This window comes from Mobula birostris, chromosome 24 (assembly GCF_030028105.1).
Source record: "Mobula birostris isolate sMobBir1 chromosome 24, sMobBir1.hap1, whole genome shotgun sequence".
Lineage (NCBI taxonomy): Eukaryota > Metazoa > Chordata > Chondrichthyes > Myliobatiformes > Myliobatidae > Mobula > Mobula birostris.
The window spans coordinates 19,293,264-19,311,445 of NC_092393.1; the positions used below are offsets into that span (position 1 = coordinate 19,293,264).

The following is an 18,182-nucleotide window of genomic DNA, read 5'->3' on the forward strand; positions in this document are numbered from 1 at the left end:
TGGGTTCCCTCCGACAGTCCACTGCTAGGTTAATTGGTCATTGTAAATCGTCCTGTGACAAGGCTAGGGTTAAATTGGGGGATTGTCGGATGGTTTGGCTTGAAGGGCGGGAAATGCCCATTCCACTCAGTATCTCAGTAAGTAAATAAACATTCATATGGGTAGTAACACTGGTGAAACATTCTTTGGGACATCTGAACTGTAATCTTTGAGCCCTGATGAAGGAAACATACCCGAAGCATCGTATCTTCTCTTTGCTGATATTGACTTCTTATAATTCTTATATCGTTATCCAAATTTTATCTTTGATCCACATTTAAATTGCCATAAACAGGAGGCACATGTATGAACTTACATTCCAGCCCAAAGAACTTTGCATCATTTCTTTTAATTGAAATACTGCACATGTTTACAGAAATTGCAGAGCCAGGTTTTAGCAGTTATTAGTGCAGCTAGATATTTGCACTACTGAGCTTTAAATTTTCTCATATGTGAAGCTATAGACGCAGAAATCTCAGTACTCTTCTTGTTCTGACCATAGTAGTTCAAAAATTCTCCACTGGGGCTGATAAGATACATGATTATTGTATGGTCAACCTGAAACAAATAGACAATAGAATGACAGATTAAAGTGATTTAAGCAGATTTAAGCTTATTTCTTAAATAAAATCAAATAAACAGAGACATGATGATCTTGCTAATTTGTATAAAATCTCATTTCAAAAATGTCTTGTGACGAAAGACCGAGTTATCAGAAGATTGATGCTAATGAGAGAGATAAGTGAGACAATGGAGCAGCATTCAGACATGTTAATGAGAGACGAGAGAGATTAACGAAAAGAGACACAGTTCCGAGTATTGTCAGACCGGTTGCTTTGAACCTGAACTGTTTGAAGTTTGATGGACAGGCGATACCCCAGCAGGAGGATAAAAGGAACAGGTTCGCTAAGGCAAGACAGACACCACGAGATCACGAGACCCTGGAAGTGCGGTGTGCCCCCACAAGTTGGTGAGAGTTTTGGAGGTCTGGTCGCGGGACCGACCATAGATGCACAGGGTGAAAAGGTACAATCGGCAGGAACCTGGTGTGTGTGTCCGCCCTTGCCTGGGTGCTGGGTTCACAGCGGAAGAACGATCGTATCCGGAACAGAGGGGTCACAGTCGGTGACCTCAGAAGACAATAAAAAGGGCTCGCCCGAAAGCTAACTGCAGAGGAACATCAAGGTCTGTCTGAATTCGATTTGCATATTATCATTCGCTCTCTCTCTCTCCAACAGCACAACAGCGATTACTGCGAACTGTATTCAGCTGAACTGAACTCTGCGTCACTTGAGACTGATCATTTTACCCCTAGACTGCGATAGAGCTTGATTGATTCCTATTATCCTAGTTCTGTGTACATGTGTGTTTTATCATTGCTAACCTGTTGCATTTATATCCTTACTATTAGAGTACTGTGTTACTTGTTTCTTTAATAAAACTTTCTTAGTTCCAGTAATCCAGACTCCAACTGAGTGGTCCATTTCTGCTTGTTTGCAACCCAGTTACGGGGTACGTAACATAAGTGGGGTTCTCGTCCGCGATTTCGAACGCTAAATTTGGGACGGGGTAAATTGATTGGGTTAATATTCCCGAAAGAAAGAAAAGGCAAACAGCAGAAATTGAGATTGAGGAATTTCTAAAGGCGCCGACCTTGGAGGCATTAGAGGATGCCAGGAAAGCGGAATTGTCAGCTGTGGCCAAACGGTTGAATCTTTTCAAAGGGAAGTCGACAATGAGGAGAGTGGAGATGCACAGAGCTATCATAGAGCATTATGTATCTAAAGGTGTGTTTCCCCAAGGGGAGCTGCAGGTGGTATCTATTGGAAAACCTGGTGGAGACGCAGTACAGCTGCAGATTGAAAAACTGAGACTCGAGCACGAGTTCCGGGACAGGCAGTTGGAACGAGAAGCGAGAGAGAAACAGAGGGAAAGGGAATTTGAGCTGGAGAAGTTAAAGATGACGGCAGCGCAGGGGCCCATGCCGAACCAAGGTGGAGGGTTCAGGGCGACCCAGGAGGTTAGGCTGGTTCCCCCATTTGACGAGACCGATGTTGATCGGTACTTTCTCCATTTTGAAAAAGTTGCTGCAAGTCAGGACTGGCCAAGGGATAAGTGGGCTGTTTTGCTTCAGAGTGTACTTAAAGGAAAAGCCAAACAAGCTTACTCGGCCTTGTCTGCAGAAGATGCCCAGAGGTATGATGTGGTGAAAGAGGCCATACTCAGGATTTATGAGTTGGTCCCGGAGGCATACCGGAAAGGTTCCGGAACGTGAGGAAGCAGTGGGACCGCACGTATTTAGAGTTTGCCCGTGAGATGCAGATGTATTGTGAGCGTTGGTGCGCCTCAAAAGGGGTCAATGGGGATTATGACAGACTGCTACAGCTAATCCTGATTGAGCAGTTTAAAGGTTGTGTCCCTGACAGTATGAGACCCTACCTAGATGAGAAAGAGGCAGACACCTTAGCCGCAACTGCTAAGTTAGTGGATGAGTACGCGTTGACACATAAAACGAAGTTTGCCCCGAGTAAAGGCTACCAGAAGGGTAGTCAGGACGGCGGAGAGAGTCCGCCAGAAAAGTCAGAAAGTAAGCCGGGGACTAGTGAGAAGGATAAGGTAGCCCGGGAGCAGTTTGGTAGGAAGTCTCCTGGGGTCATATGCTATAATTGTGGGAAGGTCGGACACTTTGCATCCAGGTGCTTTGCCCCAAAGAAGGAGGCGGGGAAAGGGAAAACGACGGTTCCGACTGGCTGTATTGAGCTGGTAAACAAACCGCTAGGGAAGAAGAGGTCTGATAAAGTTCAGGAAGGGAGCGAGAGGTTTATCTCGGCCGGATTGGTGTCGGTGAAGGAGGGGTTAAGCCCAGTTCCAGTACGGATCTGGAGAGACACTGGAGCTTGTCAGTCATTGATATTAAAGAGTATGTTAGACTTTAGTTCAGAGACCCAGACTGGGGAGGTCAAGGTGATAAAAGGCACTGGGAAAGGGACTGAAGCAGTACCTTTGCACCAGATACACCTAAAAAGCGACTTGGTCTCCGGACTGGTCACAATCAGGGTGAGGCCCGAACTACCGATGGAAGACATGGAGGTCTTACTCGGTAATGACCTCGCCGGCGGAGAAGTGTACCCAGCAGTAAGAGTGACAAGCCAGCCTGCCAGCATTGAGGCCCCGCCCATGGACTCACAGGTTTATCCCATTTGTGCAGTGACTCGGCTTGTGTCCAGAAAGGTTGCCGAAGTGAATATGGATTTGGCTGAGACGTTTTTACCAGCCTTGTATCAGAAGGGGTTAGAAAGTGAGAAGCAGTGTAGTGAAACGGAAATTAAGGTAGACTTACCATCAGCAAGGAAGGAATTTGTACAGGCACAGGAGCGAGACAAGGAGCTGATGGTTTTGATGGAGACAGCTCTCTCTGAAGCAGAATTAAAAAGGGGGCCAATGGGCTATTATGTGGAGGAGGGAGTACTAAGGAGGAAATGGAGACTAAGTACCGTGCCTGCAGATGAGGAACGGGGGGTGGTGCCAAAAATTTTTGGGGATCAGATTCTTAACCTGGCCCACAAGTTACCTTCCGGTGGACATTTTGGGGTGAAGAAGACAGTCGATAGAATCATGAAAGAGTTTTACTGGCCTCACAGGAGGAAGGATGCCATTGACTATTGTAGATGTGAGCTAACACAATTACAGGCTATTGATATGCTAACAGCTTGCCACGATCAGAAAGCAGACCTAGTCGGTGTTATCATGAAAATTAATGAGGCTAGGGTGCCACCTGATAAGGGGAAGACCCATTTTGAAAAGCTAAGTATGGTGCCGACCAGATGGGAGAACTCTATTGTGTTGGCCAACTTTGCTGATGAGTTCTCTCACTTAATCCCCGAACAAAGCGAGATGCCGATAAAGCCAATTAAACTGCACGCACACGTATGTCCGGATGTCCCGAGGCGACGCAAAGAGCCGGGACATGGTGTTGTTGTCACATCAGGTCAGCCTAGTGAGCAACACCCCTATAGGACGATTAATTCAGTGACAAAAGGGCTGAAGAATGCAGAAGCGTATATTGGAGATGTAGTGGTCAGGAGTGACACATGGGAGGAGCTGTTTAAAAAGCTGTTTGAAGACAGCCTGACAGTAAACCTCGCAAAAAGTGAATTCAGCCATGGAAAGATCACATCTGGGATTTGTGGGAAGACAGGGGCAGCTGGCACCGATGCAGGCTAAGGTGCGGGCTATCTCTGAAGTCCCCACCCCGACAGACAAGGGAGCCCTGAGAAGGTTCTTGGAGATGGTGGGGTACTATCGGAAGTTTTGCAAAAAAAAAACTTTGCGGATATTACCCTCCCTCTTACTAAGCTCTTGCCAAAGAATGCTAAGTTGGTGTGGGACGACCCTTGTTATCTTTGTCCGGGACGGAAACCTCTGAGAAGTTACACTGATCACAACTCATTAGTGTTTTTGGCCACTATGAAGTTTGCTAAATTGGAGTCTGGTCTTAGAGGATTATTAAAATAACACATATAGAAGGAACAGAAAGGTGATTACTGACTGTCTGTCAAGGTGTTGACAACTTAAAGTTCTCTGTATTAGCCAAATAGCTGATGACCCTGTATATTAGTGTGTATCTAATAATGTATTCATGCCTATAATTTTTACCCCGGTAAAAATCCTTTGAAGGATAGGGGTGTGACGAAAGACCAAGTTATCAGAAGATTGATGCTAATGAGAGAGATAAGTGAGACAATGGAGCAGCATTCAGACATGTTAATGAGAGACGAGAGAGATTAACGAAAAGAGACACAGTTCCGAGTATTGACAGACCAGTTGCTTTGAACCTGAACTGTTTGAAGTTTGATGGACAGGCGATACCCCAGCAGGGGGATAAAAGGAACAGGTTCGCTAAGGCAAGACAGACACCACGAGATCACGAGATAACGAGACCCTGGAAGTGCAGTGTGCCCCCACAAGTTGGTGGGAGTTTTGGAGGGCTGATCGTGGGACCGACTATAGATGCACAGGGTGAAAAGGTACAATCGGCAGGAACCTGGTGTGTGTGTCCGACCTTGCCTGGGTGCCGGGTTCACCGCGGAAGAACGATCGTATCCGGAACGGAGGGGTCACAGTCGGTGACCTCAGAAGACAATAAAAAGGGTTCGCCCGAAAGCTAACTGCGGAGGAACATCAAGGTCTGTCTGAATTCGATTTGCATATCATCATTCGCTCTCTCTCTCTCCAACTGCAGAACAGCGATTACTGCGAACTGTACTCAGCTGAACTGAACTCTGCGTCACTTGAGACTGATCATTTTACCCCTAGACTGCGATAGAGCTTGATTGATTCCTATTATCCTAGTTCTGTGTACATGTGTGTTTTATCATGACTTAAGGATTGAAGGGCGCCCTTTCAGAACAGAAATGCGAAGAAATTTTTTTAGTCAGAGGGTGGTGAATCTATGGAATTTGTTGCCACGGGCAGCAGTGGAGGCCAAGTCATTGGGTGTATTTAAGGCAGAGATTGATAGGTATCTGAGTAGCCAGGGCATCAAAGGTTATGGTGAGAAGGCAGAGGGGTGGGACTAAATAGGAGAAAATGGATCAGCTCATGATAAAATGGTGGAGCAGACTCAATGGGCCAAATGGCCTACTTCTGCTCCTTTGTCTTATGGTCTTATCATTGCTAACCCGTTGCATTTATATCCTTACGATTAGAGTACTGTGTTACTTATTTCTTTAATAAAACTTTCTTAGTTCCAGTAATCCAGACTCCAACTAATTGGTCCATTTCTGCTGGTTTGTCAACCCAGTTACGGGGTACGTAACAGTCTGAAGAATCATCATTTGGAGGTAGGAATAGGATGTACTGTTAAAACAATCTACATATCAACCATTCCCCTGGTGGTTAAATGCACTATTTATTGAGGAACTGTAAACCATGAAGACCTAAGGTAAATCCTGTAGCATGAATTGATCTCTAACACACGTAACTGTGTTTTAAAACATGCATATTGCTCCCTCATTGGCCTGCACCTTCCCAGGATATGTGTCACATTTAAGGTAGAGGTCTTCAAACATATTCTACAGGGAATTCAAACACTGCCTGATGAATCACATTCCAAAGTGATCTCAGCCTCCTAAAAACACTTAATGCTATAAATTAGAACAGTAAAGACCCCTCATCCCACAATGTTGTGCCGACCCTTTAACCTACTCCCAAGATCTAACCACTCCCTCTCATATAGCCTTCCATTTCTCTTTCATTCATGTGTCCAAGAGCTTCTTAAATGTCTCTAATGTATCTACACCTCCCATCCTCCTTCTCTCCAAAGAAAAAAGCCCAGCTCACCCAACCTAACATCATAGGACATGCCATCTAATCCAGGCAGCATCCTGGTAAATCCTCTGCACCCTCTCTAAAGCTTCCACATCCTGCATATAAGTTAATTCTAAATTGATCTGTTGTAGTTACAAAACCCTAACCATCTGGGATCGAAGGGAATAGTGCTCGGCTCCAATTCAAGAATACAAAACAAATCTATACTTATTGCATGCAGTTCTTGGTACAAAATAACTGAGTACTGTATGTGGAAGGGGTGAGGTGGGCAAGAGGTGTTGTCAAAAGTTTCTTGACACAATATGTAGATAAGCCTACATATTTTGGAGAGGCTGTACTTGATCTGTTGTTGGGAAATGAACCCGGTCAGATGTCAGATCTCTCAGCGGGAGAGCATTTTGGAGATAGTGATCTCCTTTACCATAGCTTTGGAGAGGGATAGGATCAGATAAGTTAGGAAAGCGTTTAATTGGAGTAAGGGGAAATACGAGGCAGGAATTTGAAGGCATAAAATGGAAACAGATGTTCTCAGGGAAACGTACGGAAGAAATATGGCAAATATTCAGGGGTCAGTGCGTGGAGTTCTGCATAGGTATGTTCCAATGAGACAGGGAAAGGATGGTAGGGTACAGGAACCGTGGTGTACAGAGGCTGTTGTAAACCTAGTCAAGAAGAAGAGCTTACAAAAGGTTCAAAAAACTACATAATGATAGAGATCTAGAAGATTATAAGGCTACCAGGAAGGACCTTAAGAATGAAATTAGGAGAGCCAGGTGGGGCCATGAGAAGACCTTGGCAGACAGGATAACCCCAAGGCATTCTACAAGTACGTGAAGAGCAAGAGGATAAGACATGAGAGAATAGGACCAATCAAGTGTGATAGTGGAAAAGTGTGTATGGAACCAGAGGAGATAGCAGAGGTACTTAATGAATACTTTGCTTCAGTATTCACTATGGAAAGGGATCTTGGCAATTGTAGGGAAGACTACAGCGGACTGAAAAGCTTGAGCATGTAGATATTAAGGAAGAGGATGTACTGGAGCTTTTGGAAAGCATCAAGCTGGATAAGTCACCGGGACAGAACGAGATGTACCCCAGGCTACTGTGGGAGGTGAGGGAGGGGATTGCTGAGCCTCTGGCAATGATCTTTGCATCATCAATGGGGACGGGAGAGGATCCGGAGGATTGGAGGGTTGAGGATATTGTTCCCTTATTCACGAAAGGGAGTAGAGATAGCCCAGGAAATTATAGACCAGTGAGTCTTAATTCAGTGGTTGGTAAGTTGATGGAGAAGATTCTGAGAGGCAGGATTTATGAACATTTGGAGAGGAATAATATGATTAGGAATAGTCAGCATGGCTTTGTCAAAGGCAGGTTCTGCCTTACGAGCCTGATTGAATTTCTTGAAGATGTGACTAAACACATTGATGAAGGTAGAGCGGTAGATGTAGTGTATATGGATTTCATCACGGCACTTGACAAGGTACCCCATGCAAGGCTTATTGAGAAAGTAAGAGGCATGGGATCCAAGGGGACATTGCTTTGTGGATCCAGAACTGGCTTGTCCACAGAACACAAAGAGTGGTTGTAACGGGTCTTATTCTGCATGGAGGTTGGTGACCAGTGGTGTGCCTCAGGGATCTGTTCTTGGGCCCTTACTCGTTGCGATTTTTTTAAATGACCTGGATGAGGAAGTGGAGGGATGGGTTAGTAAATTTGCTGATGACACAAAAGTTGGGAGTGTTGTGGATAGTGTAGAGGGCTGTCAGAGGTTACAGTAGGATATTGATAGATGCAAAACCGGACTAAAAAGTGGTAGATGGAGTTCAACCCAGATAATTGTGAGGTGGTCCATTTTGGTAGGTCAAATATGATGGCAGAATATAGTATTAATGGTAAGACTCTTGGCAGTGTGGAGGATCAAAGGGATCTTGAGGTCCGAATCCATAGGACTCTTACAGCAGCTGCGCAGGTTGACTCTGTGGTTAAGAAGGCATACGGTGCATTGGCCTTCATCAATCATGGGATTGGGTTTAGGAGCCGAGAGGTAATGTTGCAGCTATATAGGACCCTGGTGAGACCTGACTTGGAGTACTGTGCTCAGTTCTGGACACCTCACTACAGGAGTGATGTGGAAACCATAGAAAGGATGCAGAGGAGATTTACGAGGATGTTGGCTGGATTGGGGAGCGTGCCTTATAAGAATAGGTTGCGTGAACTTGGCCTTTTCTTCTTGGAGTGACAGAGGATGAGAGGTGACCTGATAGAGGTGTACAAGATGATTATAGGGATTGATTATGTGGATAATCAGAGGCTTTTTTCCAGGGCTGAAATGGTTAGCACAAGAGGCCACAGTTTTAAGATGCTTGGAAGTAGGTACTGAGGAGATGACAGGGGGTAAGTTTGTTTGTTGTTTTTTTAACGCAGAGAGTGGTGAGTGCATGGAATGGACTGCCGGCGACGGTGGTGGAGGTGGATACGACAGGGTCTTTTAAGAGACTCCTGGACAGGTACATGGAGCTCAGAAAAATAGAGGGCTATGGGTAACCCGAGGTAATTTCTCAGGTAAGGACATGTTCGGCTCAGCTTTGTGGGCCGAAGGGCCTGTATTGTGCTGTAGGTTTTCTATGTTTGTATAAGTCTCCAAAACAACGATAACTGGCACTGTGTTATCATCACATTAGGATCACTGTGTCCACAGATTAAGATTCTGGGATCATCAGTGATCCAAAATTCAACTAGACAAACTGCATAAATACCTTATCTCAACAAGCTAGCACTTAGACAGGAGACACAGAATACAGGCATACCAGTACAGTTAGTTTAAATTGAGTTATGGTCAGCCCAGACATGATGGGCTGAAGGGCCTGTTCTTGCAGCAAGCAATTCACTTCCTAAAACCACAAGGCAAGACAGTCCTGGAATACTCTCCGCTTGTCTGGATGAGCACTGCCAAGAACAGCAGCCAAGGTGCTCGACACCATCCAGGACAAAGCAGGATCACTTGATCATTCAGTACTTTTACAATTTATTTCTCCACTTTCTGTAGCATAAAAATTCACAAAATGCACTGCAGTTACCCAGCCAGGGTCTTCCAGTACCACACCCTAAACTCAAGACCTCTAACATCAAGGACACTGACAGCAGAGAACACCATCATCTCCAGGCTCCCCTCCAACTCGCACGCAATCCTGACTTGGAAGTATATCACTGCTCCTTCATCGTGACTGGGTCAAAATCCTGAAGCTAATCGATCAATACTATAGGACTGGAGAAGTTTAAGCAGGTTGCTTACTACCCTCCAAAGGGCAAGTAAAAATAGGAAATAAATGGAGGTATTCCCAACAAGGCCCAGACCCCGCTGAGTAAGATAATGGACAGTTTATATTGAGTAAATAAATGTATATTATCACCACAATGAAGAAAATAATTTATAATTATTTGGACAGCAGTATGAATTACGTTATCTCAAAAATTACCGTAAAAGCTCTTGTTGGATGCGTTGTAGGAAAGCAGACACACAAGAATAACAGAGCAAGGAAACTGCCTTGTGACCTCACCCGTATCCAGGATACCCATTACCCAGAGGCCTCTCCCTTTCCTGTTGCCATGCTTCAATTTTGTATTTTAACAACCATTCATTGGGGACACAGGAAAATTTTAATAAAAATGGACTCCAGCTGACAAACAACAAAAAAACAATACTTTTCTATTAAGTAATCAAAAGCAGTTTGCTTTTCAAATAGTTTGCAAAAGCAGTGGGGGGAAAATAGTGAGGGGTTGCTGAACCTGCAGGCAAACAAGCCTCCTTGCTTCAGGCCTATCAGGTTGTAGTACAAAAGTGATCCAGCCAGCAGGGAGAGTCCATGCAAACCAGAAACACACCCCATTCTGTGAGATGAGCTCTTGTCATGTCTGGTCCTTCACCACTTTTGTTGAGCCAGCTGCAGGCACTTTGAGGATTATCACGACAGACTCGACTTCTTGAAAGGAGTGTCTTGTGATGACATCCAGCAGAAGCACACAAGGATTAGGAAGAACGCTGTAGAGACCAGCGACTGGAGGCAAGACTTGCCTTTCTCCAATCATATCCTGTTGCTATTGGTGTCTATTTCCTAGCAAGTGACAGGAACTGGGCCCTTGGAGCATGTAATGTACAAGCTAGTGATTTCCCTACTTTTTGTAAAACAAAACAACCAATTGCCAATACAAAAAAAATTTACTTACAATGTAATCATTGTCATCATCTTTGGGCCCTTGGCTATAGTAGACTCTGTAGGCCTTCGACACCTGGCTTATTTGCTCTTGGGAGCCTGTCAGACCAATTAACTTTGGAGAAAACTCTGGAGAATAATCAAACACTTATTTTAATCACTTACAACATTCACTCTTTTAAAAACAAAAGCTAGTATGTTGAAACAAAGAACTTGCACATAGACAACGCTTTTCCTATCCACAGGATGATTAAAGTGTTTTACTTTTACAAATTCACACATGTTAAGAAACTAATCAAGAATGGAGTAGTTTCTCATCTCAAATTTTGAGCAGAAAATGTTAGAAATGTGAAACTGGAAAACTAGCATTTGTATTTAAGAGTACTAATAATTTGCACCCGGAAGATATTCAGAGAAGAGATACTCTTTTATTCATCAATAATTTCCTTTTATAAGAGGCAAATGTGATTGTTTGTTTTTCACATCCTTGGTATTCAGTTGAAAGAAAACACAGAAACTTTAAAAGTAGCAAGCTCAGAGTATGGTTACTATTGGAACACAATAGTGGTTTTTACCGCTTTACATGACATCTTCCTGCACAGTAACACAACATTTCCATGAAACCTCAACAGAAGAGAAAGCTATCACATGGTCCTGACGAAGGGTCTCGGCCTGAAACGTCGACTGCACCTCTTCCTACAGATGCTGCCTAGCCTGCTGCGTTCACCAGCAACTTTGATGTGTGTAGCTATCACATGGGTCACTAATGCAACAATCCCTCTTCCCTTCACTCTTAAACACTGGACAGAATAATTAAAGTTTATCACTTAGAAGTTATTTAGAATACCAATTAACTTTAAGCAACACAGAATATGTTTGATAGAGTGAGAACAAATGAATTAATATGGACGTTAGAAGCAAAGAAAGATACATAACTTCTTTAACTTATATGGTCTCACCCTATCAGGGGTATTCCTATTCTTCCATTCAATTCAACCACAACCTTCTCAACTACTGAAAGCTAACTTGATTCTTCTCTCTTCCAAAGGGTCTTGGTCTTGAAACACTTAACTGGTTGTCTTGCCAGATAGTGCCTGATCTGTTGAGTATTTCTACCATTTTGGAGAGATTCTGTAGTTTTTAAAAAATTTTTCACCTAACTGCATGCCTGTTTTATTTCTTCAGATCTCAACTGATTTTCAAAAGAAATGATACAAAGAAAAATTTTGCCAAGGATCAAAAAATGGAACAGCTGTAAAGAGAGTTGATACCAAAAACATTAATGACTAGCTTGTCTGTTATCTAATCCCAGGATTTTAATTTCTTCAAAAAAATATCTAACCAATTTACCTTGGACATATCTTGCCATGGCCTCGACATTATCTCGCTCTGGATCAATTGTGATCAAAAGAGGGGTCAGATTTGGTAAAGATGGGATCCTGTCTGTAAAATAAAACACAGAAGAGGTAAAATTGCTGCAACTGACATGCCTATAACTGGATTAAGAAAGGGATGAGAGGCAATACTGGGAAGCTAGGTTTGGAAAAGTGCTTGTGCTTTGGAGGCTTTGGCCTGACAGGATCATCACATATTTATCAGTGAACTTCTAGCCCTGTAAGCTATAAACGGGAATAGGTATCAGAATCAGGCTTGTGGGGAGGAGTGGAAACTGCAGAACACCTTGACACCACTGGATGGGAGAGGGATCTGATAGAGCAGAAATTTGAGTGATGTTGCAGAGAGTGATGGTTTCTCATGGTCTAAAAGGAGTGCTATTAGTTGCTCGAAAAGATCTTAATACGTAGGAACAAAATTAGGCTATTTGGTCCATCGAGTTTGTTCCAGCATTCAATCATGGCTGATTTATTTTCCCCTTTCAACCCCATTCTCCTGCCTTCTCCCTATAACCTTTAAAGTCCTTACTAGTCAAGAATGCATCAACCTTTGCTTTCAATATGCCCTATGACTTGTCTTCTATAGCCATTTGTGGCAATAATTCCACACTAGCCTCTGGCTAAAGCAATTTCTCCTCATCTCTGTTCTAAAGGGATATCCTTCTATTCTGATGCCCTCTAGTCCTAGCCTCTCCCATGACTGGAAAGATCCTTTCCATGCCCTCTCTATCCAGGCCTTTCAATATTCAGTAAATGAGATACCCCCATCCCCATTTTTGGCAACTCCAGTGAGTACAGGTCCAGACCCATCATTCATTCCCATTATCATTCTAGTAAACCTCCTCTGGACCTTCTCCAATGCCATCTCTTCCTTTCCTAGATATGGGCTCTAAAATTGCTCACAATTCTCCAAATGTAGTCTGACCCTCTATAAAGCTTCAGCCCATATAAAGCAGTATAAAACACCAGCCCCTGCAGAACAGTCATCAGCAGCCAACCAGAAAAGGCCTCCTTTATTCCCACTCTTTGCCTTCTGCCGTTCAGCCAATATTCTGTCCATGCCATTATCTTTCCTGAAATTCCATGGGCTCTCACTCATTTAGCAGAATTGTGAGCAGCACCTTGTCAAAGGCCTTCTAAAAATCCACCTAACAACATCTACTGACTCTCCTTTGTCTATCCTGCCTGTTATTTCCTCAAAGATTTCTAACCGATTTGTCAGGCAAGATTTCCCCTTAAGGAATCATGGTGACTTCAACATACACATCCAACTACCCCAAAATCTCATCCTTAATAATGAACTGCAACATCTTCCCAACCAGGCTAACTGGCCTATCTTCTGGTTCTCTCCCTTCTTAAAGGGGAGAGTGACATCTAAGATCTCCCAGTCCTCCAGAATTACTGTTGAATTTATTGATTCTTGAAAGATCACTATTAATGCCTCCACAGTCTCTTCAGCAACCTCTTTCAGAATGCTAGGGTGTAGTCCATCTGGTTGGTGATTTATTTACCTTCAAACCTTTCAGCTTCTCAAGCAAATTCCTCCTCCCCCCCCCTTAGTAATAGTGACTACATTGACTTCTGTCCCCTGACGCTCTCAAATTTCTGGCATGCTGCTGGCATTTTCCCCACAGTGAAGACTGACACAAAATACTTATTACGTTCATCCACCATTCCTTTGTTTCCTCTCCAGTGTCAATTCCCAGAGGTATGAAGTCCACTCTTAACTCTCTTTTACTCTTTATATAGCTGGGCAAGAAAAGCATCCCTTCCCCACCCCACAACTTTCCTCGGTTGCTGTATTTTTCCAGGCAGCAGCAATAATGTGGTTTAAGCAGACACTTCTCACTCCACTACCCAATTAAATTGGGAAGTTGGCTCCTAAAAGTTTACCTACACACACGGCCTCTCTCAACCCCAGTAAAGTTCATCAGTGCCTCTTCAGTCAGTTCTTTGATCAGGAACATTACCATTTTGCTTTCCACAAATGCTAAGTGTTTTCCTGCTGAGCGTGCCCAGCTTTCTTTTAAAAATATACTTGATTCACTTATTATATCTCTGCTACAACAAAAGGTTTTATTTAATCTGATGCTTCATTTAATGAGAATTTCTTTAGGAACATAATCCCTTGTAAACCAGATATGTCCTGTAGCTTGAATAAATTCATGGCAGCTATTTATAGATCCGCAGTGCAACAATGTAAATCAACTGTAACATTTTGAAGTTGGTTATTTACCATATCCTAGTTTTTAATTACACACTGGCAGCCAATGAGTCAGATGTGGTGGCTGTATGCCCAGACCAACAGCAAACAAAACCAATTAACTAGAAAAAGTCTATTTTTAAAAAAATGAGGAGACCAAACTCAATAAATAAACTATGATACCTGCTCCTGACAAATTCACCAATGAAATGCAGAGTTTACAGAATAGTTGACTACAAATGATCTGCTTTAGTTCAATCTCAGCTACTCAGGGCTTTCCATTACGGAAAGTATGACAGTCAGGCAGCACGGAAACAACCCTTCAGACCAATTCCTTCTTACTGACTTTATTGCCCAGCGAGCCAGTCGTATTGCCCTCTCATACATATACATATCCAAATGACTTTTAAATATTGCTAATGTGCCCCCGCGGCTATTGGGTGGCTCCGCGGTTGGATGGTGCCACAGTGAGGATGTGGATGGACAGGGGTGCTGTAGTATCACTGGGGTTGGAGACAGCTTACAAGGAGAAATTGCAGCATCTCACCCCAGAAGGAACGAGACTGGCTTTTTTAAGACTTTCACTGGTGAGGTTATTTTAGTGAGGGGAATACTACATGTCACAGTGGAGATCAACGAACAGAGAAAGAAACTTCCACTCTACATTGTTACAGGTAGTTATCCAGTGCCTCTGGGCCACTTGTGGTTGGAGCAGCTGAAACTCAACTGGCATAAAATGCACTTGATTGTTGGGAGCACTCGTCTACAAGAGATATTGAAGAAAGACACAGAAGTATTTAATGGAGAACTGGGTAGTATGAATAGAATCACTGCTAAACTGGTGGTTAAACCCGTCAACACCCAAATGCTTGAAGGCAAGACCTGCTCCATCTGCCCTCAAGCTATAGGGAGAGGTTGAATTGGAAAAATTAGTCCACAGTAAGGTATTGGAACCAGTGTGTGGAAGTAAATGGGCAACTTTAGGGAGTCGTTAAGGCATTGTGGAGAATTCAAGTTAACCGTTAATTTGGTTCTTATCCTCACTGATAACTTTTTTGCAGGATTGGTCAGAGGACAGACATTTAGCAAGGTTGACTTGTGTCAAGCATACTTGCAGATCTGACTTACACATTACTGGGAAAAATGAGCATGAACACCTATAAAACTTGGATGCTACACAACAAAGACACAAGGAATATGGGCAATGGGAACAGAAGGACAAGTGTGAGTTCTTTCAACCTTCGGTTGAATACTTGGTCTATGTGATCGACAGCTTAGGGCTTCACAAGGCACCATCAAAGGTGAAGGCAACTGTGGAGGCTCCATCACCAAAGAATGTAAGTCAATTGAGATCATTCTTAGGTTTACTAACATACTACGCAAAGTTTGTTCCTAATCTACCACTTCATGAGCTTTTAAATTAAGCAATACACTGGCAGTGGACAGATTACTGTAAAAGGCCAGAACAGCTTTATCTCAGCCTGAAGCACTCACACACTTCCACCCATCATTGCCCATACAGTTGCCCTGCGACACATCACCCTATGGCGTGAGGGCAGTTACCTTACATATCATGCAGTTGGGTGAAGAGTGTTCAGTCGCTTTTGCATCAAGGACATTAAGCGAGGCAGAAAGCCACTATGCCTAGACTGAGCAGGAAGCACTCACAATTGTCTTTGGAGTTAAGAAATTTCATACTCTTTGGGCGATGATTTACACTACCGATAAATCATCGCCTATTGATGTCAATTTTTGACTGCTAGCTGTATACAGTATTGAGCTCAGTTACTATTTGCGTATCAGTACGATATAAAGCACAGGAGGTCCGAGCACCATCCGAACGCTGACAGACTGTCCAAACCCCCCTTAGCTGTTCAGCTCCACAGCCATCGCTGAAAGAGATCTTTCACTTCAAGGAAATAACTACAGCGGCACAAGTCCAGAAGCACACGCTCGCTTACTGACCCTGTGGTGGATATGGTAAGTTATGAATGGAAAGGAGAGCCACCATCGATGTGAAACTTTACCAGGCTCAGTAGAAGGAGCTCACTATGGGGCTACCGTGTTGTCATTCCTCCACCATTAAGAAAGCAAGTGCTTGATGAGCTAAATGCAGGCGCTGTGGCGTGGTGCACATGAAAGAAATCGCATGCAGCTAATTCTGCTGGTCGGGACTGGATGTAACCATTGAAGAGAAAGCCAAAGCTTGCCCAAGTTTTTAGCCAACTTGTTCCTCTGCATCCATGGGAAATGCCTGAAGAACCACGGCAGAGGATTCATGTAGATTTTACAGGACCTGTGGAAGGCCACATGTTCCTGGTTGTAGTAGGCACACACAGCAAATGGCTCCAGGTTGCCATCATGAACACCACTTCTGAAAAATGCATTGTGGAGCTACGGTCCATTCCATCTTGAACTGTTTTGTGCTTCCTCAACACCTTGTAAATGACAGCTTTGCATCAGGCTTGACTTGCTTAGACCCCCAAATATAAAACAGTTTGTGCGAAATGAACAGAAAACCCAAGCACAGAGATGTGCCAAACTGCAGTACAGAGGTTTCACAGCAGGAGAGAGTACTTGCCCAGATCTACATTTCTGAAGTAAAGTGATACCTGTGATGGTGGTGGCATAAGCTGGTCCTGTGACATACACAGGGCAAACCAGTCACCACAACACCTGGAGAAGGCGTGCTGATCAGCTGCTGTCCACTTCGAAAACTAATGAACACCAACACGAACTGGCCAATTCAGATCCAGTTGTAGAAATGGGATAGGATTCTGAGACAACGACTGCAGAAGCTTCGTTAAGATCAAATGACAGAGCCAGTGCTTTCCCCATCATCTGTGCTTTCTGAAGTGCCCCCTATAGACAATGCAGTACCCAAGCCAAGATCTATACATGCACCACCAACAGATAAAGTAATTTTGGGATCACCCCCAGGTCATTGGTACCCTCAGAGGAACAGGCAGCCTCTGGACAGGCTGAATCTCTAGTTTAGTGACTAACCCTTAGCCCATGGGGCAGAATAATCCCCAGGGTTATGTCTGGCAATAGGAACAGTTGACTCTCTTTCTGTAGTTTAGAAAAAAGAATGTTTTTTTCTTGTTGGTTGAATTTGAAGATTAATAGTCCAGCAGCTGGTCTGTGTATGGGAAGGGGGAGAAATCATTAAAATAATGGGGGGAAGGAGGGATATGTTATGCATTCACATATATTTTGACCTTTACAGCTTGCCGTCAAGCCTCCGTGTTATGTACTGAACATAATGTGAGAGGGCACTCTGAGTAGATGATTTACAAGTGAAAATAAATAACAGTACATTTGTTCCTCACCCCTCTTGTCTCTCGTGTGTGTTATTCATGGCCACCCAGCTTCCCAGTACCACAATCTTAACAAAAACTATACACAATACTCCAAGTACAGCCTCACCAACATCTTATAGAACTGCAACATTCCAACTCCCATACTCTATGCCCTGTGCTCTAGCACAGGCAATGGAATTACAAATTCATTTATCTGGGAATATGATCATCTCTAATTTGCAGCTCATAAAATAAAATCACTTGGAACTGTAGTGTCTTTTCAGACTGCCGATGTACATTTTAAATCATTTTGATAGGCGGAAATTTTTACCTATTTCATCCATGACAGCAACCATCTTCTCTAGCTCTTCAGGACAAATGTCTGGACAGTGCGTAAATCCAAAGTATATCAATACCCACTGTCCAAGGTAGTCTTTGTCTGTCTTGGGTTGCCCTTTGTGATCAACCAGTGAAAAGGGTCCTCCAAGTGCTGCTTTTCCAATGCTACGAGTTCGCTCCTTCTCAATCTCTTAACAGTCAATTGAAGAAAGATTAACACATTATTACATTATCTCACAGACTCAATTAGTTAAGTTTGTATACTTTCATTACAGGGCTCAAAGCAATTACTTTTAAATAAATTTAAACAATTAGCGTAATAGCAAATGAAACAACACTAACATTAAGGAGTATGGAGACT

General features: G+C 43.4%; 1 protein-coding gene across 2 annotated transcripts in view; it reads right to left on the bottom strand.

Annotated features, from left to right (window-relative positions):
• Positions 1-369: 369 nt before the first annotated feature.
• Positions 370-18,182, bottom strand: part of LOC140187042 (protein SCO1 homolog, mitochondrial-like) — a 34,123-nt gene continuing 16,310 nt past the window's right edge. For both annotated transcript variants that reach the window (XM_072241929.1, XM_072241930.1), the window contains exons 4-7: positions 17,814-18,011; positions 11,934-12,026; positions 10,597-10,712; positions 370-597 (exon numbers count right to left, since the gene is read on the bottom strand). In XM_072241929.1, coding sequence (XP_072098030.1) covers positions 466-597; positions 10,597-10,712; positions 11,934-12,026; positions 17,814-18,011 — 539 coding nt within the window. In that variant the 3' untranslated portion in view covers positions 370-465. The remainder of the gene's footprint in view (positions 598-10,596; positions 10,713-11,933; positions 12,027-17,813; positions 18,012-18,182) is intronic.